The sequence below is a fragment of the Nelumbo lutea genome, chromosome 7, assembly GCF_056320005.1.
Source record: "Nelumbo lutea isolate HS-2025 chromosome 7, American lotus-T2T, whole genome shotgun sequence".
NCBI classification, from domain to species: domain Eukaryota; kingdom Viridiplantae; phylum Streptophyta; class Magnoliopsida; order Proteales; family Nelumbonaceae; genus Nelumbo; species Nelumbo lutea.
Genome location: NC_142690.1, coordinates 4,194,608 through 4,221,195, shown reverse-complemented (window position 1 = coordinate 4,221,195; position 26,588 = coordinate 4,194,608). Strand labels below are relative to the sequence as shown.

Genomic DNA, 26,588 nt, shown 5'->3' with positions numbered 1-26,588 from the left:
GTCAGAAGAGAGATGGAGGCCAGCCTGTCGGTGGCGTGTCAGGCACTTGTGGCAGAGACAGCGATGGTGGAGTGCAGAGATGGAGAGGTGGGAGGTGCGCTGGTTAAGGGCGAGAGGAAGATAGCCGGAGAGGGGGAAATACCGCCGGAGTTCATTCGAAGCTTCAAATGAAATACCGTCGAAGAGACTTTGAGATGGAACGACGGAGGTGCCAAAGTAGCCTTCGAAAGTTTCCACGCTTCAAACGTTCAACGTTCAAACTTCAAATGAAAATAAACAGACCAGCGGGCTCGTCTGAAACTTTTGGCCTTGTCCAATTTCGGTAGAATGATGAGTCATGTTTGGACCAATCTGAGTCCATATCAATTTTAGGACCGTCCAAATCCATTCATAACACTTTCGATCGGACGGTGTCCACCCAAAAACCGGTCCATTGGACACCCTTTCTTGTTGGCAAGGCCCAAAGTTTCGGCATGTTTTTGCATGGTATAAATATAATCTATAATGTCTATTGTATGGGTCTAAAAGGTCACCGATACTTGAAAGTCGAGCATAGAGATGACAATTTGTCCTGTCCCCGTGGGGGCTCACCCCGTTAGGGCGGGTTTTTTTACCACCGATTGGGGTTCAGGGTGGGTTTAGGTACAGGGTGATTGTGGTATTTGTCCATCTAGTCTGAAACCGGCCCCAACTATATTATATATATATATAAAACTGTTAATATATATTACATAATATAAAATAGTTTTAGGTAAATTTAAAAAATAATATATAAATTTATAAGCACAGAAATAGGTAGAGGTGGCAATTTTTCACCCAACCCGCTGAACCCACCCAACCCATTCAATGTCTAACCCATCCATTTACTTGGCGGGTTGGAAATGGGTTGATTACCCATTGGGTCAATTTAAATGGGTTGGGTTGGGTTGTGGATAACTATTGGGTTAACCACTAAAGATATAAGTATTAATTCCTTAGTCTTTTTTTTTTATTTAAGTGAAATAATTTATAATTAATGCATTAATTTTTTATTAATTATTGACTAAAATTAGTTTTGATTTGAATCAATATACTTCACCCAAATAGATATAAATCCAAATCAACTTGATCCAAATTCAGACCAGCTCAACTTGGTCTAAATATGAACAGACCCATTCACCTCGGTTTGGTTCGTTTGGGTCGGTCAGCCCAGTTCGAACTTGACCCGAAGTAGGGCAAGCCGATCCGGGTCGATCCAAATCCAAAAAGGGTTTGAATTGAACCATCCCGAATTCTGATCAATCCAATTTGCTTTTCTCGTCCCACTTTGGGCCAGTCGGTTTGGTCCTAAACCCATGCAAAAACCTAATATGGGTTGGTCCATGTAAACCCGCCATTGATTGAACCAACATGATCTGGTCCGACCGGACTGATTCAAACCTAAATGGTTCAACCACCCTTGATGTAATTAGCTTGAAGACAATCCGATTAGATAGTTCAAGTTTGGTTTTATGTACATAAATATAAGATTAATGGGATTGGGCAAGTTTGGTTGGGTTAAAGCGGGTTTGGGTCGAACCCAACCCATTTAATTTTATATAACTGGGTCATTAATGAGTTGGCGGGTTAGATAGGTTGGGTTGACGTTCAACCCAAACCAAACCCAATCCAACCCGTCCAATTGCCATCGCTACAAATAGGAATGGTTAGAATAGGGTAGGACAAAGTTGGGGATCCCCATTCTCCATGGGGACAGGGTAGGGCATTTGAATTCGAGGTCAGGAACGGGACAGGCAAAACCTGGCCCCACCCTGCCTTGTTTCCATTCCTAATGGTGCATATTGATATTTTAAACCTTGCTTGTTGGGATAAACTCAGGTTGAAGATTGGGTGGGATTAGAATTAGAGTTGGCTTTTGCAGTGTTTTCAAAACTAGAGCATATAGGAAAAATCGAGAACCGATCACTTAACTGGTTCCATTTTACCCCAAAACCACTTTTTGGTAAAAATCATTGATTTAGTCAGCAAACCACTGACTCAAACAGTCAAATCATTGACCCAACAATGGTTTTTGACCATTTTTTGTTTTTAAAATTTTGTTAGAGTGGACGATCCGTTTGAATCAGATGGAATGGTCAAATCATTTGACCCAAGAACCAGACCCATAATGGTTCTCTCGATCCAGTTTTAAAAACCTTGGGCTTTAGCACATTAATTTGGGCTAGGGATGGCCTCAAGGGACTCAACCGATGCGATTTGCAACCTGTGTTTGATTTGAAGGAAAAATTAGGGAATGTAGGGATTCTCTACCTTTTCCTTCAAACCAAACATAGCATTAATTCAGTGTTGATAACCTGCTGCTTCTGTGAAAGCGAACTTGGAAAAACCTTCTCGTGGATGACAAAGGCCATACATCTTGCCTTTTGAAAAGAATTTTGCACCTTGCGTTGAGGTGGCTTTAACATCCACTCCACTGTGAATAGGGCCCTTTCTTCCTTTATAAGGGAGCCAAAGTCGACTCTTTTCATGTGTCGTGCCCATTGTCACTGTGGTTTGCATCAAATTTTAATTGTAAATTCCATGGTTTTTAAAAATGAATCGGTGACCAAATCGGTTAGGGTCTGGTTACCGGTTTGAATGGTCCAACCATTTGACCCAAATGGTCAGCCCATTTTAACAAAAAAATTAAAAAATTAAAAAATTAAAAAAATGGAAAACGGTTAAAACCGTTCAAACAGTTCGAACGATTAACTGGCCGGTTCAACAGTTTATTGATCAAAATCAACGATTTTGGAGGAAAAAACAGTTTTGAAGAAAAACGGAATCAATCAAATGACTGGTTTCCAGTTTTTCCGACCCAACCATCTGGTCTGGTCCGGTTTTGAAAACCGTGGTAAATTCCCTTTAATCACTTTCTATGCACATGCTTTGGGCCCAAAATTACCTTTCTGCCCCTGATATGTATCTATTGAAAATCCTCAAGTTTTTCTTCGCCAATTCCTTGACTTGTACTCTGCTTGAAAATATATTAGATTGAAATAAATCATAGAATTCGATTCTCACAAACTCTTCCAATATTGGACACTACAGGTGTGCTTTAGGCTGTGTTTGGTTGCAATGCAAAACAATGACAAGGCAAATTATTTGAATGTAAATTTTGATTTATTTTTGTTTCAAATTTTAACTTATTTTGTTTGATTACATACTTTGCAGTACAAATAAAGTAAATGAAGACATGAAGTAGAATAAAGTAAAACCCAAAATAAAATTAAACAAAATTTTACATTTATACTCTATGCCTTTGTACAAGTACAAATAAAATTGCACTGCAACCAAATACAACTTTATTAATATCTCCTTGTCATTTATGAAAGATGTTCTTGAAAGGGCTGTTCATGGGTCGGGTTGGGTCGATTTATTGGGGTTTTTCCAACTGACCTGACCTGATCAGGTTACCTGAGATGGAAACCGAAACTGACCCAGTGTTAAGCAAAACCGACTTGGTCGGTTTGAGTCGGGTTGGGTTGGTTTGGGTCGTTTCAGTTTTGCTCCTGTACAAAAAGGACATAGAAGCCTAGAATGAAATATCTATTTTGAAAATTGAAAACTGAAATCTGAAGTTTTTAAGATATTTTCTGAAAACATATTTAAAAAGTTAGAATTAGAATAAAGACAAAAGTTATCAAAAAAATAGAAAGTCAAACTGTTTTATAGAAAGAAGGCTGAAATTTGTATATTTCAAGAAACTTTATAAGTTTTAATCTAAGTAAAAAATGACACCTAATTCTAATTGTAATTGCTTAATTGATTGCGTATTTGGTGTAAAAGACTATAGAACTAGGATAGAGACAACTTAGTTAAATAGGACCTAGAAGACTAGGTTAGGTTGTAATTAGGAATTATGATAGAGGCAACTTAATTAAGTAGGAACTAAACCAGTTCAGTTCGGATCGGTTTCAATTTTCACACAAGAAAACCAAAGCCAATCCAAACCATCGGTTTATGAGTTTGTATAACCCGAAACCGACCAATGCTTATAAAAATACGGTCAATTCAAGTTGGATTAGTCCGAATTAATTGGTTTGATCGGGTTGGGCCTTCTTATAAACGGCCGTAGTTCTCGATACATAGTAAAAGTGTTTGTGTAAATATCGGCAGTCAAAGTAAATGGAGATGGGATTGATGTAAGCAAAAACTCTGCCCACAATCTGAAAGTGTGGACATCCAATTGTACGTTGGAAAACATTTCCCTATCAATTTAAATATATGTACAGAAGATATTCTTAACATGATGCTGGATGCCATTTTGCACAAAACCATAAACGTTGGCTAACACCCCTTGATTTTCTGATTCAAAACAGATCCTATTGCATGGATTTATATTAGATTTGAATTAAACACGGATTGCAATGGGATATTCAGTGGCATTAATAGAATAGTTTTCAAAAAGTGGTCAAAATATTGATATTGCATATCATGAACAAAATCAATTAAAAATAAATAGTAATAAAATTTGGCTCAAAATATGTTAGATTGTTGGCTTCGTATATGTCATTTAACAAGCATCTTTTAGGTTTCATTCGCTTTTCGGGCCTTTCAAAAAGCACTTTCTGGGAAGCTACTTAATTACTTATATGGGTAAATAGCTCATAGTAAAATACTTACACGGATAATTACATTTATTTATATTGCTTTTATTTATGAGATAAATAAGACAAAGACCATTTTAATCATAAGGATCTATTATTAAAATAAACAATTTTGCCCTATCAAAGTGTTGGCAACTGCCCTCCATAAAGCCATATTACTTTATAACCCCAACCATGATGGCAAACAGTTATAAACCAATCAATACTACCTATAAAAGAGCGAATGTCCCTTCTTTCTAGAATTTTCAGAAGATGTTTTCTACCCCTTTGTCTAGGCATACAGTGGGCATAAAAGAGGGCATATATGTACTTTACTCTCACTTCAGAAACTATCCACTTATAACCGTTTAAAAACTGTTTATAACTGTTCAAAAACTGTCCATGAATTATAAATAATTTTATCTTAGAGATATTGCCATGTGCAAATGTATGCATACGTTTACTAGTGTTTTAAAAATCGATATGGAATCAGAAACTTCTTTAATCACTGTTTCTGGGTTAGCAGTTCAAATATTCAATTTGAATAAATTGACCCATGATAATTAGAAGAATTAAAAATAAAAAATAATTAAAAACACCTAAAAATCATTGTTTGGGTTGAATGTTCGACTGTCTATGTCAATGAATCGCTGACCAAGCCAATAGCTTTTGGACAAAAGCTGATTGGGGGTAAAAACATAACCAATCTCCTAGGCAATTTCTAGATTGAACAATCTAACCTTTCCGGTCAACCCCAATTCAAAAAACCATCTAGATGTAGGGATACTTGGCAGGCTCAAATCGCGACATGTGGTGTCGGCCAGATCAAATCCTAGCCGCACATCACCAACTGATTTCAACCACTCCTAAGACAAGGTTAACTATAAAAGGGGGCACTCACTTCAAGGTAAGGACTCATTGAAGCATTCATTGCTCATTACTATTCTGGCCATTAAGGACTAAGCTCTAAGCCTTCGTCTCTTGCCTGGTCCGACCTCTCTTTAAGCATTTGGCTAACTTGACCGTCGGAGTCTCTGCCCCTGGGATAACACCTGGGGCCTCTAACGTGTGTTCTTCTCTTACTTACAGATCGGAATGGTCGGCCTTGAATGCTAAGGAAATTACCTTGTTACCCTTGGCCCATATCTAGCAGCAACACATCTATAAACTGCAAACAAGTTGAATGTAGACCATTCAAATTCAAATTTAGACAAAATGGATTACTATTTCGATCCTATTTTGTATATTGATTATTGAAATTGGAGCCTTGAGGGGATTTTATGTCAGTATTGCTTCAAGTGCAATATATTCTTCTTTTTTTATGTTATATTTTGTTAATAAATAGTAATGTTTTAAAAACCAACCTGGAGGCCAAACCGTTTTTGCCTCTGGGTCACGGGTCATCGGTTCGACTGATCGGGTCGAACAGTTCAGACCATGCCACATCAACGCATATATGTATTGAGTATATATATACATTCATACGCATATATGTGTATAAATATATTTTAGCAATAAATAATGTACAAATATGTTTTAGATATGTAATGTGTATTATTTTGTATTTAATTTATGTTTTCTAATTCAGTTTTTTTTATAAAAATATTAAAAAGCTGCAATTTGAGGTCAAAAAAGGGTTTTCTTTCTCAAAAAGTTACCTAAAATAAAAAAAAATCACTCCAATCAGACATCAAAGTGCAAAGTTATGGCCTCCGAAAGTTTTGTATGCATTAAATATGCAACTTGCGACTCAATCACCAAGTTGAACGGGCCAACAATCAAACCATCCAGTTCAAATTAATTTTTACCGTCTGGCAGGTGGACCCAAAATCCTAGGTGGGTGACAGTTTGAATGGTTCTATCGACTAGGTCAACAGAGGGATGAAAACATTAATAAATAGGATTTGACTATGATATTGAAAAGATATGATATATGAAAATTTATTGACCAATGGTATCCAATCAGGTATTGTTTATCAAAATTCATGGGTGGGTTTTGATTGGTCAAAACTCTTCTAATAAGTATCATGCATCATAGATTTTCCCTAATAAATAAAATAAATTTAAATAGCTTCCACGAGACGTTAAGTTATTAATCTTTGATGAAAATATGATATTTATATCTACTTTTTATGAATGTATGTTATTTTTATCTAAACATATGCACTGTTTATAGGAAAAATTGGATCGATTGGGATGTATCTGTTGAGATTTGATCAAATTACAAATGGATCTTATATATATTATAAAATTTTTTGAGATTAATCCAATGTAACATCATTAGGTTTAGATATCAAATTCAGGTTCGGATGACAACCCATGGGAGGGTTAGACTTCAATCCAAGAAGATAAAAGGGGTTCTTGTAGATAAGGGCAACTTTTGATCCTTAATATCAATAAAAAAATATATTTTTTTAATATAATCTTTAGAATATGCCATTTTTACAGACAGGGATACTGTTCATCTCTAAGAAGAAGAAGAAAAAAGAAGAGAGAAAAGGTAGATTTGACATCGTTGTTCACCGTTAATATTTCCTCTTTTATTTGATATTTTTTAAAAAAAGTTTTTATATTTTAGAGATTATTTTAAAATTTTTATTTTTATTCATATTAGGGGCCAAGAGTTGCCTTTATTGGCAAGAAAAGCAAACATTTTTTATTCCCGCATTTCTCTAAAGTTTTGTATAAAAGCTATCATTTCCCTCCAATTCATCGCACAAATTCGTTAGTCTTGGTTCCATCAATCTCCTTGTTATTCGATCTTTGTCGGAAAAAAGGAGTGTTGGCCGAATTTAGAAATGGCTAGAACGAAATAGATGACGAGGAAATCGACTGATGGGAAGGCGCCTCGTAAGCAGCTGGCAACGACGGCTGCTCCGGAAGTTAGCACTAGCGACTGGTGGAATAAAGTTGCTACACAGGTTCAGGCCCGAAATTGTGGCATTTGGCACTTCGTGAGAAAAGGAAATAGCACAGAGCGTTTGATTTGGAAGCTGCCCTTTCAGTGTCTTGTCCGTGAAATCGCTCAGGATTTCAATACAGATCTTCGCTTCCAGAGCAGCGCTGTCGCTACCCTCCAAGAAGCCGTCGAGGCCTATTTGGTGGATCTCTTCGAAGACACAAATCTCTAAGCCATTATGCTAAGAGGGTTGCCGTTATGTCAAAGGATATCCAACTTGTCAGCAGGATTCACGGGAAAAGGTAGTAGAGCTGTAAAATGGGTTGTGGTGGGCCGCCTCCCTTCCTTGGGATATCTTGGGGGGTGGCCTAGCACGGCCCATGGCCCGAGTCCGCACGGGGCCGTGCCATGTGTCGGGTTGGTCCGTGGGACAAGCCTTGGGTCAGGCTGGGCTGTAGATTGAGAAAATGAAAAAATACTTAAAATTTTATATGAATTTTAATGTATACAATTAGGAATGGCAACGTGGATACGCCGTTCCTGCCCCCGATTATGAAATTAACCCCCATCCCCATCCCCAATCTCCATTAGGGATAAAAATTGTCCTCCATCCCTGGTCCTCAACGAGGATGGGTTCCCCGCGGGGACCTGAATCCTCAATTTTTTTTAGGTAGTAGTATTTATTTTTGAAAAATAAATTTACTTAAAGTAAATAAAAAAATTAAATTATAAATAATATTTTAAATATGTTTTGATATATATATAATCCGGGTCGGGGACCTCAATCCCCATCCCCGACTCCGACCCCAATTGGGGAATCCTATTAATCCCTGTCCCTGTCCTCATCCCGCCAAAATAATCCCCATCCCTGACCCCATCGGGTCGGCCGAGTCCCCGTCGAGGATGGGGAAAATTGCCATCCCTATATACAATTGCTCATATACAATAATTAAATAAAATAGTATAATAAAATTAAAAAAATATTTATTTTATTAATATATTATATACTATATATTATTATATAATTATAATTTATATATATGGGCGATGCCAACCATGGGCCACGATCGACACGGCCCGATTTATACCTGTAGAAAAGGCTTGAAAAAGATTAGAAGAACGAGGGTGGTTCTTTCTGCATGTGTTATTTTGCTGTTCTTTTTTCTTTGGCTGTTCAATGGTCGTGTAAATACCTGGTTTTTGTGAATTTGAATATGGGAGTGTTTTTTTTTGTTTACCATTGCTGCTGTTCAACTCGATTGAATGGGCATATGACGGTAGTATATATCAATCAATTCTATGACCCTTTATCCAATTTCTACAATTTTATTGAATAAATGGGGTTGAATGTGATGGACACCTTTTGTTTAGCTTGAAATGGCCATTAAGGATCATTTTTTTTCTTGGTGTTGGGGTTTTCATTACATCCAGCCATTGCATGTCATGAATCTTATCTATTTTTTATTTTATTTCTACCATTCTGATGATGAATGAATGGGTCCCTTTGGCAAGCTTCTGAACAGCCATGATCTCTCAAAGTCTCCATAAGAATTCTTGGATCTCTTGTTTCAGAGTGAGGAATTGTCGAATTGATCTAGCTGTTTCCAAGGTGCTCTGTCATTCTCAATTTCTTCAAAACTGCTAGTGTGCCTGAAGATGCAGTGAAAGATTTAGAACCATTCTGTGTGTTGTACTAACCCATACTGAATTCTGGGCGTAATGCAAATGTGAGATCATGGGTCTTAAAACAACAGAGGATGAAAATCATGAAATGATGCCAGGGAGATGCTGCTAGATGTAAGCTGATGATGTATCATGATTTGGTGAGGTTTTGGAAGTATTTCTGCACTGAGGATCCAATGTGATGGTGAGATGGGTGGAGTGGAAAGGTTTGGTAGTAGAGTGAATGATTTTAGCCTGCTTTACTTAGGGTCATACTACGCAGCATAGTTGGCTAATTAGGCACAATTTTGATCCGTATTAAGGCCCAATTAAGAATTGGCCAACTGATGTTGCTCAGTTGGTAGGATCTCTCACTCGTGGGTCAAATCCTGCCCCCACCAGGGTTGGGGGTGTGTGTGGGGTGGGGGGGGGGGGGGGGGCAAGGGAGGGTGATGGGCTACCCTCCTATTGTGTAGCTGCGTGAAGCCAAAAAAAAAAAAAAAAAGAAGGCCCAATTAACTGTCCTTACTCTAGAGCTTCAAATTCTGCAAAAAGGAACTAAATACAACGACCTTTTTCTTCTACAGTTAGGGTGTTTTAGAGTTGAGCTCAGTGTGGTTTAGAGAAGATCTCACACCAAATCAGTAAAATATGGTTCAAGAATTTTTGAAATCAAACCATTTTATTATGGTTTGTGCCATTTTATTGGACTTACATAATTAGAAAGTCCAAATAACATATTTTTGTAGTTTGTTTTGGTTTCTAAAATGCAAGAAACCCAATTGAAGCTGTAAATAAAAATTTAGAAGAATCCTCAACTGAATTTAAGAGTGTAATCAATCTGAGCTTACTTGTGAATATTCGGGCTCGGCTTGCTAAATACTCAAATTTGGCTCCTAGTAACCAAGTTCGAGTGGAGTTTGACTCAAGTCGAATAATATTTATTATATAATTTATTTATAATATTTTAATAATTTTAATGTTCTCAATACCACTTTATTTATAATTTTTAATACTAATTTATTTATAATCATCTGGGGTCAGGATTGTGCCAAAAACATAATTTTTTATTGAGTTGGAATCGAGTTTCATGCTCTGTCCAGAGCGAACCAATTTGATATTTGGCTCCACTTGACTCAATTACTGAACCAATCCATTTTGGCGGTCTGAATCATATAATGAACATCCCCTACTTACACTAATTGCAAATGGCTCCATAAGAGATCCTCAATCTTCACATGGTTGTATAGTGCCGATGATTTGGTGGGTCACTCTAGGACCTCTCTAAAGTCCAAACCCATTAACTAATTGGACTTGATTTAGGAAAACATGGGCCGGATCCATTGAGTGTCGTCATTGGACTAGGCCATCAGCCTAGCCTGTTGTTAACCTCAGCATGCCCCGAAGCCCAATTGCCCATTTCGATGTGTTCGCTCGGGGATTGCGTATTGCGATCCGTGTTAATCCCTTTTAGCAAATTTCGTCCGTTGATGATATTGGTAATCGAACGGTATCCGTAGCGCTCTATGTGTCTATTCGGCCACAATTATTCAAAAATTTTTACCTCCCGCATTTCTGTTTCTGCATAAAACCACCGCAGACCAGAGCACCGTGAGCTACGAGGGGAGTCGATAGTTATTTGTGTCCTTGTACGTTGGTTCGTCGAACAGAGACTCGAAGAGCTCAGAGTTGGCGCGTACGAAGCAGACTGCAAGGAAGTCGACGGGAGGGAAGGCTCCCCGAAAGCAGCTAGCAACTAAGGCGGCTCGGAAGTCGGCTCCGGCGACCGGAGGAGTGAAGAAGCCTCACAGGTTCAGGCCTGGAACCGTGGCTCTTCGTGAGATCAGAAAATATCAGAAGAGCACGGAGCTCTTGATCCGAAAGTTACCCTTTCAGCGTCTCGTCCGTGAGATCGCGCAGGACTTCAAAACAGATCTGCGTTTCCAGAGCACCGCTGTTGCTGCTCTTCAAGAAGCCGCTGAGGCATACTTGGTGGGTCTCTTCGAAGACACCAACCTCTGTGCCATTCACGCCAAGAGGGTCACCATTATGCCTAAAGATATCCAGCTTGCCCGCAGGATTCGTGGCGAGAGGGCGTGAGGGAGGCTAAGACGATTCTATGCTGCCTCGTTTCTGTTACTCTTTTGTTATTTTTGTTTTGCACTTGTAATGTGCGAACGATGGTCATGTAAATCGTTGGCTTTTAGGATTCTGAATAGAAACTTCTGATTAGTAATGTTGTTTATTAACTGTGAAATGGTGCTACAACTTGCAAGCAAACCATTCATTATTTGCTTTTTTTGATTGATTGGGAGGACTGAAAGGGGTAATCAATAAACGTCGTTAGTGGGGTCTGTATTTTCAGGTTTACGTTTTTCGCAGATCGTAATAAACTCTATAATCGATAAATGGTTTTCTTTGCCGTTCTGGTTTGCGTTTTTGATAGCAATTGAATTCCGTGTCCGGTGGGTGTTCGAGTGGAATCGATTCTAATGACAGAGCACACTGAGGTCTGAGGGAAAAGTCTTTTGTGAGGTGAATTTGTTAACCACGAAGGGAACATGTTAACGCACATCCAAGTTGAAAGTTACGGGGGATCAGATGAATTTGGTTGAAAGTTAAAGGGTGTAGTAACTGGAATAGAATTGTGATAGTCAGAATTGATATAATAATAATAATAATAATAATAATAAGGTTTTCAGGTTACGGTTCCATCATTTGGTAGTTTTTTTATGCTGAATTTATCTCTTATTTCTCAAAAACTTACTTTTCAGAGGTAATAAGCATTTGGGTCATATCTAAAAAGTAAAAGTAGATCTAAATGTCATTTTCAGATCTTAAAGTGACTATATATACAATAAGGTTTTCAGGTTTCTAAATTTAGGAAGTATTTGATAATGTTGAATTTGCCTCTTATTTCGGGAAAACTTACTTTTCATTTCAGATTTATCAAACGCAACTTTAAACGCATGATATTTTTTGAGAAGTTGCTATTAAAATCCACAACCCATTACTACCATTTAGACAAATAGCTTTTTCATTTTGGGAAATTGTCTAAAACTCACCATGAGTTTTCAACATATATCTTAAACTCACCATAACTTTTCAAAACGTCTAAAACTCACCATGTCAATAAGTTTTTATTTTTCAAAATTCACCTTCTATTAGTGCACCGTTAATGTTTCTTAACAGAAGTATACACGTCAGCATAAATAACATTTTTATGACCAAATCACCCTTGGATGGCAAGTTAGAGGACAAGGGTCTTTTTCATTTTTCAAATTTCTTTTTTTTTTTTACATTTTTAATTTCTATTTTTTTTTAAATTTTCTATTTTCTAGTGTTTATAATATTTCATGTATTTTTTGTTGTTTATTAGCAATTTCTGTGTTTTTCTATAATTTGATAATAATTTTTTATTTTGTGTGCAATTTTTATAAATTTTTTATATTTTTGTAATTTATGTGTTTTTATATTTAAAAATATTTTTTGAACTATTTCTTTTTTTTCATATTTAAATATTAAAATATGTATATATTTTATATTTTTCTATGAAGGTTAAAATGGTAATATATTAACAGTTCTTAGTGTCTTTAACCGGAGCTGGCAAAAAGTTGACCCAACCCGCCATCCCAACCCAACCCAACCCAAAAAAGCAGGGTTAGGTTAACTTGCTACACGACTTGACCCAATCCAACCCATGAAAAACCGGGTTGGGTTGGGTTGGGTCAGGGGTCAACCCGCTACACGATTGTCAAGTCTAATTGGGACTATTTTTGCATTTTTAGAAGTTTCCACTCTTTAATTTTTTCTATTTTGTCTTTACTCTTTATTGTTACTCTTTAAATTGTTAAATGTTCAAGTTTTTTTATTTATATATGAAATTTTAAGGTTAATTCTTTTAATTTTGGCATTTTTTATGTAGTTTTTCTTTATTTTTTTAAGTTTCAATTATTTTTGGGAATGACCCATGGGTTAACCTTAGCCCGGACATTTAGGGTTGGGGTCTAGCATTTGATAACCCAACCCAAAATTCAACCCGAAGTATCTTGACCCATCCCGAACTTGACCCACCCAACCCAATTGCCAAGTCCATCTTTAACGTCAAGTTAGTGACATGGTGAGTTTTAGACATTTTGAAAAGTTGTGGTGAATTTACGAGAAATAATGAAAACTCATGGTGAGTTTTTGACAATTTTCCTTTCATTTTCTACAAAGCTACACATGTGGCAATTTTGAGAAATTTCTACCAAAACCCATAGCCCATTATGAGGTTATAGCTCCCCACCATTCAGACACATGACCTTATTTTTCTAGAAAGCTAGAAACGCGACATTTTATGAGAAGTTGCTGTTAAAGCCCATAATACACTATCATCATTTTCAATCCATTTTTAAAACTACAGAAAATGCAAAAGTGGTTATTCACATTGACTTTTGCCTATATTCTATTAATCTCAGTTAATAATTAACCATTTACATATCATAACAAAACAAAACTCTTAATATTTTAATAATTATTGAAAAACTATTTTTTAAAATTTTAATAATTATTTAAAATGTTAATATATATAAAATTAACATAATTATTCTAAAACGTAAATTTAAAATTATTGGTTCCCCGTATTGAATCATTCAATAGTGGGGGATGAAAGGGACATGAATGGATGAAAGTCAACTACATGTAAAAAGCAAGTACATTACGTGTACAAGAAGGAGATGATACTTGGACTTTATGGATATGGGGGTGGGTGCAGCTAACGCTAACAATTAGGAGTATTTGTGGGTATTTTAATATCGAGCAATAAATGCACACCAAGACTTTAAAGCTTTTGTTTGTTACCGTGTTTTTCTTTTTTCTTTTTTTCAATTTGAAACTTCACTACATCAGTGCCAGGCTAGCATTTTGAATTTGAAGGTCAATAATTCGAAGGTCAATCTTATGCCGGGCTGTAAAGCTGCTCCTTCTTTTAAAGATTTGTCTCCTCGTAGACTCCGGATTTCCTATTCACGATAACTGCCTATGCCTATCAACAAAATGCGATCCCCATGCCTTTTTGAACCGCCGTTGATTTGGATGGTCAAATTGTTTGGTTGGAAAATTGTTTAGACAAGTGGTTCTGTTTTACTTCAAACTTAGTTTTGATAAAAAACTAATGAAAAAATTAATAAATTGTTGATCTGGGTGGTCGAATCATGTGAATGGTTTTAACTGTTTTTTATTTTTTATTTATTTTTATTATTTTAATTTATTTGTCAGAATGGGCCATTTATTTGAACCAAATGGTCAGATCATTGACCCAGAAATCAACAGCCAGAACGATTCCATTTCCAGATCGTTTTTTAAAACATTGCCCCCATGCAATGGGAACATCTCCTTTGCATAACACCATGTAAGGGCCTAAAATATTCTCCATGTATTCAGACTCCCTTTTGCATTTAAAAACTTAGTGTTTATAGCGATGTTTTAACTGTAAAAAGGAAATAAATCTTTAAGGTTGTGTTTGGAATCGATGTAATAGGGGCATTTTAACATCAATGAGGTTTTACACTGAATCACAAAAAAGTGACGATTGAGCTTCGGAAAGTGTTGCTTCTCGGATTGGATGAGGGCAACAAAGTAATTTCTCCCTTGGGCTCTGAAGATGGGCCAAAGGCTTCGAGGATTCGGGGACGAAGTGCTAAGGCCGAAGACTGGAAGCCGAGGGCTGGTAGCTGAAGTGCTGCAAGATAGAGGATGTTAGAGGCCTCGGGTGAGAACCCGAAGCAGAGTCTTCGACGGTCAAGTTAGTACGAGGGTACGAGGAGGGGAATTAGGTTCAGACGAGGACTCCAAGGAAGTTGCTCGTAGATGCTAAATTCCCCAAGTGAATACACTTAAGTATAGTAGTGAGATTAGATTCAGGATTTGGTCCCTCACTCGGAGGAGGGTACCCCCTATTTATACTTGAGCCACCTGGAAGTTGGTGGAGATGAACGCTTGAGATGGGAGTCGTACGAGGACAGTCAGCGAGTTATGCGGGTACGTGTGGGCACTCCGCGATAGGCTCCGGGTCTGGCACTTGTGGGCTGGGCCACCCCACTTCAGAAAGCATGATGAATAAAGCATGGAGTTTACATCAGTTCCAAACGCAGGCTAAAATAAGGAATGCCAAATGCAGCCTAAAAGTCTTTTGATTTAAAGCAATCATTTGTCATAAAACAGTCATAAAACGAATACAATGGCCAAACAAAGTCTTTTTTATTTAACATAAAATAATGGGCTCTCTATCCATATTTGCCTACGTTGGAATAAAGGGTGCAAGTAAATAAAAAAAAGGGCAAGGATATATGTATTTTATAGCACTGTAGGGATGAGTGGCTGTAATTTGGCTACAGGTATGGGAAAACAAAGTAGTGGGTGCGCCATGCGCAGGTTGAATCCTGCTCCCTGTTCCAAACTCACTTCTGTTAAGCCATTATCTCCATTGACCCAATCAAAGCACTGAACCATTGAGGCAACTGTAAGGTGCATGATGGTATATGCGTGTGATGCTCCTGGGCAGCCTCGTCGTCCTCCCCCAAATGGTAGGAATTTACTACTTTGATTCTTGATTTCCTCTTGTCTTTGTAAGTTCTCTCTGGACTTCATCAGGAACTTCTCAGGCCGGAAGCTGTCTGGGTCCTCCCATGAGTCTGGGTCCCTCATGATTGCATATAGATTGATCAGAACCCTGCTTTTCTTCTTCACATCATAGCCTCCGATTTTGCAGTCCTCTGTGCATTCTCTTCCGATGATGGGCACTACAGGGAATAGTCTTAGTGTTTCCTTTATGACCGCTTGCAAGTAAGGAAGATTGTGGATGTCTGATTCTTCGACTAATCTTGTTTCTCCAACTGTAAACTCTATCTCCGCTCTGACCTTCCTGAGTATGTCAGGGTGGTTTATGAGCATGGCCAGTGTCCACTGCATGGCTTTGGCTGAAGTATCAGTTCCCCCAGCAAAAATATCCTGGCACAAAAGCAAAATTGTAACTTAATCATATCTTCTTAAAGGCGGGAAAGGGCATTAGTTAAGCCTTCAGATGATTGATAGAGAATCAAAAAGAATTAAATGATGATCTTACAAGGAGGAAGGCTTTGATATTGGTTCTCGTCAACTTATACTCAGCTTTCTCATCTTTAGATATCTTCAAGAGAATATCAACCAAGTCTTTTCCTTCATTAGTACCCTCTGCACCATCATTCTCATGTTCCCTCAAAACCTTCTCCAACAGTTCATCAAACTGGACAATCAAATTTCTTAACTTCTTCCCATACCCGAATGGGTCTAATTTTCCCAAGGGACCCAGGATCTCCCCCAGGCCAAGTTTCCCTCCTAACTTTGCAATCTCATCACCCAATTTTCTAACCTCTTCAGACTCGTAAGTGCTCCCTGAGCACCTTGTGGTCATTGCCATTCTGCATATGATGTTGTTTGTCAGTCTTGTGAGCTCAGCGCCCACATCAACTGGCTTTCCACTTTCAGAGCTCTCCAGAAGTCTCCGCAGGAAGTGTCGGATCTCCTCTTGCTTTACACCCACGAACCCAGCAAGTTGCCTGTCTGCAAGGAGCTCTGTCATGCAGAGTTTCTTCATAAACCGCCAATAAGTGCCGTATGGTGCAGTGAAGAAATTAGAACCATTGTATATGCTGAGTTGGGTGGAAGCGAATTCTGGGCGAAATGCAAAAATGATGTCATGGGTCCTGAAGACTTCCATGGCCAAGGCAGCCGAGGACAAAACGATGCAGGGAGAAAAACCCAAACGCAAACTAATGAGAGGTCCATATTGTCTGGATAAGCTTTGGAAGGATTTGTGCAGTAAGGGTCCGATGAGATGAAGATGTCCTACTATTGGTAGGGAGGGAGGACTAGGGGGAAAGGTGCTTGGGTTTGTTGGCTTCTTTGCATAGGATCGAAAGAGAAGAGTTGAAACGAGCAAAATGCAGAAGAGGAAGCAATAGTATTGGATATCAGTAATGGGAGCCATGGGTTATACATGAATGGGATGGAGACGGTCTGCCTCAAATTTGCAATAGTTTGATGATTCTTATGGACTATGGAGTATGGAGGGAGGACCTTCTTTAAAAGAATAGAAAAGGGAAGAAGACATGAAGTGCTATGGGTGGGGGGATCTGGACACGGTTATAGGGGCTGTCAGCGGGTCGATTCTACCGACAGATTCGAACCGACCAACCCTGGTTGTATGATTTTGTCCCGATTTGGACCGCTTTTGGTTTTTTTCCTAATCTTTTTTTTTATATAATTTTATTATATTTCATGTGTATAATAGAAAATTTAACAGAGAGTATTTAAGATAATTTTGATTAAAAACACTTGATTTATTAATATATAAGCAATTTTTATTTTACTGTCATTTTTATTAAGCTTATATTATCAAAAACCAAAATATAGATTGTTATTTATCCCAAACCAGACCTGATCTGTTGACAGTCCTACACAGTTAGGTTTTTCACTTAGAAAAAAAAGAGTCCAATAAATCTTACCCATTTATAAAAAAAGAGAAATGGATGAGCATCCATCGTTCAATACCTTGATTTATATTTCCAATTCTACCCCTCCCTTATTTCATATTTCCAATCCTATTCCCTTTTAAAATGCTGATTTTATATTTCTAATCCTATCCTTCCCTGATTTCATATATATTTTCAATCCTATTCCCACTTAAAATGACTAAATTATATATATATATATATATATATATATATATATATATATATATATATATATATATATATATATATATATATATTTGTGCCATTTATAAAAATGGTACTTTCCATTTTTACCCTTTATCATGCTTTTTATTTTAAATCTTGATTTTCACTTTTCATTTTTACCCTTTATTATGTTTTTTATTTTTTCAATTTTATTTAATTAACAATTAACATTGTAATTGGATAATCTTTGTATCTCATCATTTTCATTCATTTATAAAAATGAGGTTGGTGACAATGTTTCATCAAAAAGCCTAATTTTCATGTTCCATTTTTACCCTTTATCATTTTTTTTTAAATTTTTAAGCTTGATTTTCACTTTCCATTTTTACCTTTTGTTATGTCTTTTTTTTCAATTTTATTTAATTAACGATTAATACTTGTAATTGGATAAAACAAATAAAATAACAATAAGACTACTATAGAACCTATTCCTCATCTTATTTGATCTTCTCCTAAAGCACCTACTTAATGAACCTCTTCATTGATTAGAGCCAACACGTGTCACGTATTGAATGGTTTGCCCAAACCACGAATATGAATTGAAGGGAATAATGGATTTTTTCAACATCTCTCTTTTCATCAGGAAACAATTAGATGATTAAATGAAGTTTTTTTTTCTTGTTTTCTCCCTATTTTTTTTTTCAATTGTCTCTGTTAACGTAATAAGTTGTATTGGATCAGGAAATGCTCTTAGGTTCATTATATTGATTCATTTTAGGTGTTTTTTCTTGATGACCATTGGGCCAATCCGGTTATCTGACACCCTACCAACATAATATCGTTGGGATTGTACTTGGTAGGGCCATAGGGGTTTGGAATGCATTTTGTTGGTAGGAGATCTGGATTCTTCTATATAAATCGAATGGATGTTCGATTTGAATCTGAATATAAATGAATCAGGATTAACCTATATCCTAATGCTAGCTATTAGATATGTAAATAACAACCCCACCATTGACGAGCAGAACCACAGGAGGCAAAAGGCCAAATGTCATCATTCACACATGAAGCGAAGACTAGGGTTGTTCACAAGTCGGGTTGGTCAGTTTACTGACGTTTTTCCAACCGACCCGACCTGGTCGGTTTACCTAGAAATGAAACCAAAACAGACCTAATACTAAGTAAAACTGACTTGGTCGGTTTGAATCAGTTTGGGTCGGTTTTGTGAATGATTCTCTCGGTGTGAACGGTAAAGGATTCAAGTCAAAGAAAGCAAAGGCTGGATGCCTGGAAATTAAAAATGATTTGATGGATTAAAACTGATGTTTTATATATAAGAAATTTATATATAATATGTATATTTCTGAAATAAAGCTGAAATATGTATATATATATATATTAAAACTGAAATATATATATAGTAAAACTGAAATATATCATATATATATAATATCTGAAATATATTATATATAATATGTATCTAAGTCGGTTTGGGTCGATTTGGCCGAACCGAACCATCGATTTATGTTTTTTTGTAACCCGAAACCAACCGATGCTGAAGAAAAACCGGCCAACTCGGGTTGGATCGGACCGGGTTGGTCGGTTCGGTCAGTTTGGGTCTTGTTATGAACAACCCTAGCGAAGACATAAATCTTAAAACCCCAATTCTCTCCTTTAAACCCTTGCTTGTATATTGTATATCTTATCCACTCCCCATACTTTACAGTTGGAAGGAGGAAGCAGAAATAGCATCTCTCTTATCCTACGCACTTTTCTCATCAAAATGAAGAAGACAATATGAATTATAGAAAAAACAAAGAAATACGAAAAAAATTACAAAAATATAGAAAATCATAAAAATTTCTATACCATACTAAAAAATGAGAATGTTGTTTGTACCATTTATAAAAAGGAGGATGGTGACAATGTTTCGTGAAAATGCCTAATTTTCATTTTCCATTTTTACCCTTTTTAGTTTTTTAATTTTATTTAATTAACGATTAACACTTGTAATTGGATAAAGAAAATAAAATAATAAAAGTTTTTTTATTTTTCCATTTTTATTTAATTAACGGTTCATGCTTGTAACAAATAAAATAATAATAAAACCGCTATGGAACCTACTCCTCTCTCCTCTTAGGCCTTATCTGATCTTCTCCCCAATAGGGCTGCAATCGGATCGGATTCTAATTGAATGTAGCAAAATCCGCCTCTGATCTGAATATTAAGAACCTACATTCAAATTTGATCTGAAATTCGGTTGGATTAAAAGACTCGGATTCCAATTCGAATCCTAACAAACTCATATCGGATTCAAAATTAATCCAACTCAACTTTAAATTCTCTAAAATACCAGAAAAATAAAAAAAATATTTATTTTTCAACTTTTATATATAATAAATTAATAAAAATAGAACATACTAAATTTATTATATATAAATTAATATATAATATAATAATTAAAATATATTTTTATAAATTTTAATATAATTATATAGAATTTATATTAAAATTAATAAATATTATTATATAATCATATTCAAATTTTAATCAAATCATATTGGGTAAATTCCAAATCTGATTTGATTCTTAATCGGATGTAGATTGTAACATTCGGATTTGATCGAATTACATAAATACGTAATCTGAATCCAAGATAATCAGATTGAATGTCGAATTGGGCCTTAGATATTTGAGTATCATTGACAAGCCTACTATCATCAGGCCTACCTGATGAACCTCTTCATTGATTAGAGCCAACATGTGTCAAGTATCGAATGGTTTGTCCAAAACCATGAATTCAAATTGAAGGGAGGAATGGATTTTTTCGACCTCTCTATTTTCATCATTGAATAATCAATTAAATGATTAAATAAAGCCTTTTTTGGTTTTCTCCCCATTTTTTCATGTATTTTTTCCCATTTCCCCTCTATTTCGATTGTCTCCATTAACATAATAAGTTGTATTGGATCGAGAAATTCTTTTAGGTTCATTATATTGATTTGTTTTAGGGTGTTTTTTCTCGACGATCATCAGTCCAGTCCAATAATCTAACAGCCTACCAACATAATACCGTAGGGGTTTGGTATTTGGTAGGGTCTTAGGGGTTTGGAATGCGTTTTGTTGGCAGGAGATCTAGACTCTTCTACAAAAATCAGACGGATGTTCAATTCGAATCCAAATATAAACGAATCAAGATCAACCAATATCCAAACGCTAGCCGTTAGATATGCAAATAAAGGTCCCACCATTTCATTCTATTTAGTGCCATATTATTAATTGTTAAATAATTTTTATCAGTTCAAACCTGATTTAGTCTCGCAAATCAACTAAAAATCTTAATTATTTATTTTGAGATGGATTTCACATTGCTCCTAGAGAAAATGTACCGGATGAACAGCCACATGTGGCTTTCATTAATATGGTTCCTCTCTTCATCTATTGAGTTGACCTTTAAACAAAATATTGCATCATAAACTCACAATGCACAAAGCATTCACCGGCCACAATTAATGTTCACCCCTTAAAATAAAATATATACTAAAAAAGTGTCGTGTGTTCAAGTTATTTAATTTGGTGTGGTGTATTTAAAATGATAGGTTTTTAGGATCCATCACATCCATCTTTGGGATTTGAAAATTAAATATTTTTTGTCAAAATATATTAAATTAAATATGGTGTATTATGAAATATTAGAACCAAACTCAACTAGATCAACAAAACACCATATCTCAAAAGAACACATTTGTGGTGAATGGTGATCTTGAAACCAAACATAATTAATGAATATCTAGCTATTAGGACACCACTTAATCATCATACGAAGATGTTTTGTTCTGTGTGTATTGTTTTGTGGACGTTTTGTGACAAGCGTTTATTAAAATGTTGCTATATTATCATCAAATCATCATTTAGCTCATCGTGGTGATACATATGTATAAATGTTCACAAAAGTTAGTCTTGATTTATGTGTGTACTTACTGTTGGGGGAAGCTTATTTTAATGTTTCCCCCAATGGTTAGGCATTTATTCACAATTGTGCTAATATAGCGTGTAATGGCACCTAATGGTGCCTATTTGGCATAAACGATTGACATTATTACTTTTCTCAGTTTTGAAGACAAATCAAGTGCAAATGTTTAGTTAATAAACGAAAGCTCTACCAAACACTAGGGGTGCTCACGGTTTGGTTCATTAGTTCTTTTGTTTTTGTTTTTTTTTACATGATATATTATGAAGTATATAATAAAATATTATATTTAAAATATTTAATAATATATCATATATTATAAAATATATATTTATGTATAATGCATATTTATTAATTTGTAATATATAATGAATATTAAATATATATAAAATATATAGAAATATATGTATACCGATCAATTCGGTTAACCACCGGTTTTCTATATTGGTTAATCGAAACTGAATTGACACCTTCAGTTTTTCTAAAACACCGAATTGAAACCAAATCGATCAATTCAATTAACTGATTTTTCAATTTGGTTTTGATCGGTTTGGTTTTCTAGTTTTTTTTTTCTCACCCCTACCAAAACACATACTTTATCTCCCCTATATCTAATTAAATGTTGCCCGTGTTCAGCACGGGCTTGCCACTAGTTTATTTATTTATTTTTAATTAGTAAAAATTACCTTCTTTATATTTGCCACGTTTAGGCAAAGTACCTGCTTAGTTTAATGGTTTTTTGTTCTACTTGACTGCAAGTAAGTGGTCCATATTTTCCCATGCAACTTCTAGCTTTTTTTTCGTGTCAATAATTAAGATCACATATTAATTTGTAGTTTCTATCCCATAAAAAAATAATAAAAAAGAACTCCACGTCTAAAAAAGGGCTCCATTAAAGAAGCCATATGGGTCAATGGTCTAAAAAAGGACTCCATTAGAGGTTTACCCAAATTAGAATTGTGACCAATTAGAGGTTGATCCAAATTGGAATTGTGACTAAGGTGGTGTTCAGTAGCATATATATATCATAGACGGGAATCGTTTTGGTCTTATCCATAGTAAGATATGGCGATTTGCTATGTGTGGATGGTCCCTGTCCACAAAATAGCGTGAATAGGGACGGACTACACCCCAATTTATTGTCCATAGTATTTTCCCGTGGATGGTCTAAACTATGGTGTGGACCATTTGTGAGAAGGTTTCAATGTAACGCACCTACGTTACATTGGTCTAATTGCTCTCATTTTATTTAATCTTTTAATAATTTTTAAATTTTTAAATTTTAACATTTTATTAATAAAATAGTAATTTTTAATATTAATTCTAGCACAAGTCCGATGGTTCTCCTTCTCAACTCTTTTTCATTATTTAAATATTAAGTTTTAATATTTTATGAATAAAACAATATTTAAAATATTATTATTTTTTTATTTTTACTAATTAAAATAATATTTTTTAATTATTTAAAAAATGCAATTATTGTCTACATATTGATGCCTTTTTTCAATTTATTTACCATCTAAAATGCAAAAATTAGACATTTATGATCGGTTGTGTAGATCTCCCATAAAATGTATATGAGATATATGGAATCAAGAAGTGTGGTGTGGATTTCCACCTCACCTACAAAACGCTACCGTGGGTGTAGAATAGTCTGGTCTGTACAATCTATCCATAGTTTAGAACATCTGTGGATTATGGTGTGGTGTGGATTGGTCCTTGCCATAGGGTGTGGTGTGGATGAGTTACCCACAAATTTCTCATCCACACTGCAGAACACCCTCTAAGTGGCAGATCCAACCATTGCACCTATGAATGAGAAGATTAATACTTTAATAGTTTACAATAAAGTCGTGAAAAAATTTTGTTCTTAAGATCAAGTATAGATGTTTTGGATCGAACGAACAAGTAAATTTTGAGATGTTATGGGCCATTCGGTTGAAATTTCCTCCTATGTGATGGAAGCTATATATAGCAAAGGAATAGATTAAACTTCTGCAATCCTCCATTAGCTGGAAGGTGGTGAAGCATTTTTCAACAGAAATTTGAGAAGCCAAAGACAATCACTCTCGATCTGAATTCTAATCAAACCAAATTTCAATGCAAAGTTCAAAAGACTCAGCTTCTTCTGCAAAGACCACCTACAATCTAATTGCTCGATCACTTCAAAAGGGTTTGAAGAACCATTGAATATTAAACTTGAGACAGTGGGGCGGTGGGGGAATTCAGTGAGCAACCCCATTAAGAGCGGGATGATGCGAGTTAGCAGTCACTCGAGTAGAATTATCAAGATGAAATAGAAGCTCCATAAACTACATTTGCAGATGCTGTAACATCCCATGAAGTGAAATTTGTTCCCTCAAATACCTTATAATAACACCATTTCCAAGCATGCCATGATGTGCCAAGGAGACGTGCATCAAATATTTTTAGATTCAAAGAATAAGATCAATTGTTGCAATCAGTATGATTTAGTCATCAATGTAATTTAATTTACTTTGATTTAAATACAGTAAAATCCACTTGAAAACCAATTAAAGAAATTTGTGAAATAGAAAAACGGGTAGCATTTAAGAGAGTCAAAATGCACAAAACCCAACTTGAACAGTTTCTATTTCTAAGGCTATTAAATAGGAAATGAACAGGCCACTAAGCCATGCTTAATTTGGTTCCTTGAATTAAAGGTTGAAAATACGAGGGAAAATGGAGACAACTCCTAATATATTGCAAGTCTCTAAAACAACTTCAAAACTTCAAATGTTTTAGGAATAAGCCTCCTATTTGCAACAAAGCTCAATGCAGTCCGTGAATTAGGCAAGAATTTCAATTAAAATCCCTAAAGTAATTGCTTATACAAAAACTAATTCAAACCAATAATTCTAAACTGCTCACCATATGCAACAGACATATCTTGAGAATAGAATAAATAAAGGCAAAGAGAAAAGCTTAGCTGTTTTCGCTGAAATGCCTCAAGCAATCCACTCTCAGAAGTAGCGGTAACCCAGTTCACCATAATTGACTCGTGCATAACATCAGGTCCAAACTAAATCTTGATTGTTTGCAGTCTTGGATGCAATAGGATGGTACCTGGTTTGTCCCTTAGTTTGATTCACTACTTCAATCTCTGGCCCTTTTATTAGACCTCTTCTCTGATAGAGTCTGGTGTAGGCAGCCGTAGGAGCTCAAAGTTGCAATAAAACAAAACAGTTACCATAGACAGTCCTTTCCAAGATGAATACATCTAGGTTTGAACAATCACACTAGGTTGGAGATGTTTGAGTTCCAGTTCGTTAGAAGCCAATGCGCAGTGAAGCCAATGACAATGTGTTATGGTTTTATGCATATTGTTTCCTTATGCACAGTGACGTTCGACTGAAGCTAGTACGCAAAAGAAGATGGGCGATGATACTTGGGCGCTCAAAACAGGTCTAGAGGCTTGAACGACTTTATGCATCGAATAGCTCTCAACTTTGAGTGGTATTAATCCTCAAAATGTAAATAATTAATTAAGATGGGTAAGAAAAGAGAGCATGAATCATTCAAGAATCCCAGAAAATAAATGGAATCAAACAAAAATAAATAAATAAATAAATAAATAAGGGTTTCTAATACCCGATTTGGATTTGGGACTGATATCCAGCTTTCAATTCTCTAGGACGAGCAAATCTTATTCTTAGATGCGTAGAGGATCAAAAAACCCAAATATACGCAGGGTTTCTTGACCAGAAACTCTGATATGCGAATATGAGCCATGGTTGTATCCTTGGCCGAAGTAAATCACCAATATATGCTTTCATTTGCAGTGATTAAACGACTGTAGCTGGATGTCGCCGGTTCGTTCGAAGATGAGAAGAAGGAAAAACTCGAACAGGTGCTTCAGTGAAGACAGGAGAAGAAGCACACCCTGAACTCGAATGATGGAGGCGATTTGCTGTTGAGACACGGTCTCAGTGGAGAAGTATGGAAGCTTTCGAACTGGGTCATGTCCTCTCGGAGATGAGAGAGACGGGAGGAAACCCCGAACAGGTTCTTTTGAAGGAATCTCCTTGCTCAAGTTGATGAAGAAGAACTGATATCTACAGATGGGAGAGGCTGTCGAACAGAGTTTCAGTGGAGACCAGATGAAACCTTCGAACAAAAAATTTTCTCTCTCCTCGCCCTCTATGAAGCTTAAATGATGAGGTCCGATTCAGTACTGCGGGCTACAGTTTAAATAATATGCCAGTCGATGCTGGGCTCTGATACACGAAAAAGGCAACTAAGCGAGGGAAGAGCATAGAGCCTCCCAGTTAGCCCAATTCGGATTAAGCAGTTCCAGGTTGCACTTTTCTTCCATGGGCTAGTGTCTCGGATATGCAGGTTTGGTACGCCAAGATCTCAGCCGTCCATCTCTGCATTTACTCGGTCCTTCATGCCACAGAACTAAGGCGCAACGAAGAAACAGAAACCCTCTTCATCCAATGCTAGCGAAGTAGCCATTATAGTAACCACATAAGGATCAATCATCATGGGAATAAGTTGGAATGGAAGTGAGGAACCAAAACAAACCAAACCGGTTTCATTATGGAATACTTAAGAAGCCGATGGTTAATGGTTTGTTTATCTTTCACCGCAGGCAGGACTCATCCCATCTTCCATTACTCTGGAGTCTGGAATATTGTTATATATTTCTAACGGGTTGCAATTAGGTTGGGGGTTGACTGATTGAGCCACCACTAACTTATAGATGGGTCTAGCATAGAGCACCAGCA

General features: G+C 36.2%; 2 protein-coding genes and 1 pseudogene across 2 annotated transcripts; 2 read left to right on the top strand and 1 right to left on the bottom strand.

The window, feature by feature from the left end:
- The first annotated feature begins 7,405 nt into the window (after positions 1–7,405).
- Positions 7,406–7,812, top strand: LOC148844735 (histone H3.2-like; annotated as a pseudogene).
- A 2,846-nt stretch (positions 7,813–10,658) lies between these two features.
- Positions 10,659–11,417, top strand: LOC148844734 (histone H3.2-like). The gene is made up of 2 exons (XM_088954226.1): positions 10,659–10,667; positions 10,804–11,417. Exons 1-2 carry the CDS (start codon positions 10,659–10,661, stop codon positions 11,266–11,268), a joined length of 474 nt encoding a protein of 157 aa, XP_088810352.1. The 3' UTR covers positions 11,269–11,417.
- A 3,892-nt stretch (positions 11,418–15,309) lies between these two features.
- On the bottom strand, positions 15,310–17,306 carry LOC148844733 (cytochrome P450 93A3-like). Its single transcript, XM_088955161.1, has 2 exons — positions 16,274–17,306; positions 15,310–16,158 (listed from the first exon to the last, which is right to left on the bottom strand). The coding sequence occupies exons 1-2, from the start codon at positions 17,174–17,176 to the stop codon at positions 15,505–15,507; spliced, it is 1,557 nt and encodes a 518-aa protein (XP_088811287.1). The 5' UTR covers positions 17,177–17,306; the 3' UTR covers positions 15,310–15,504.
- Positions 17,307–26,588: the final 9,282 nt, after the last annotated feature.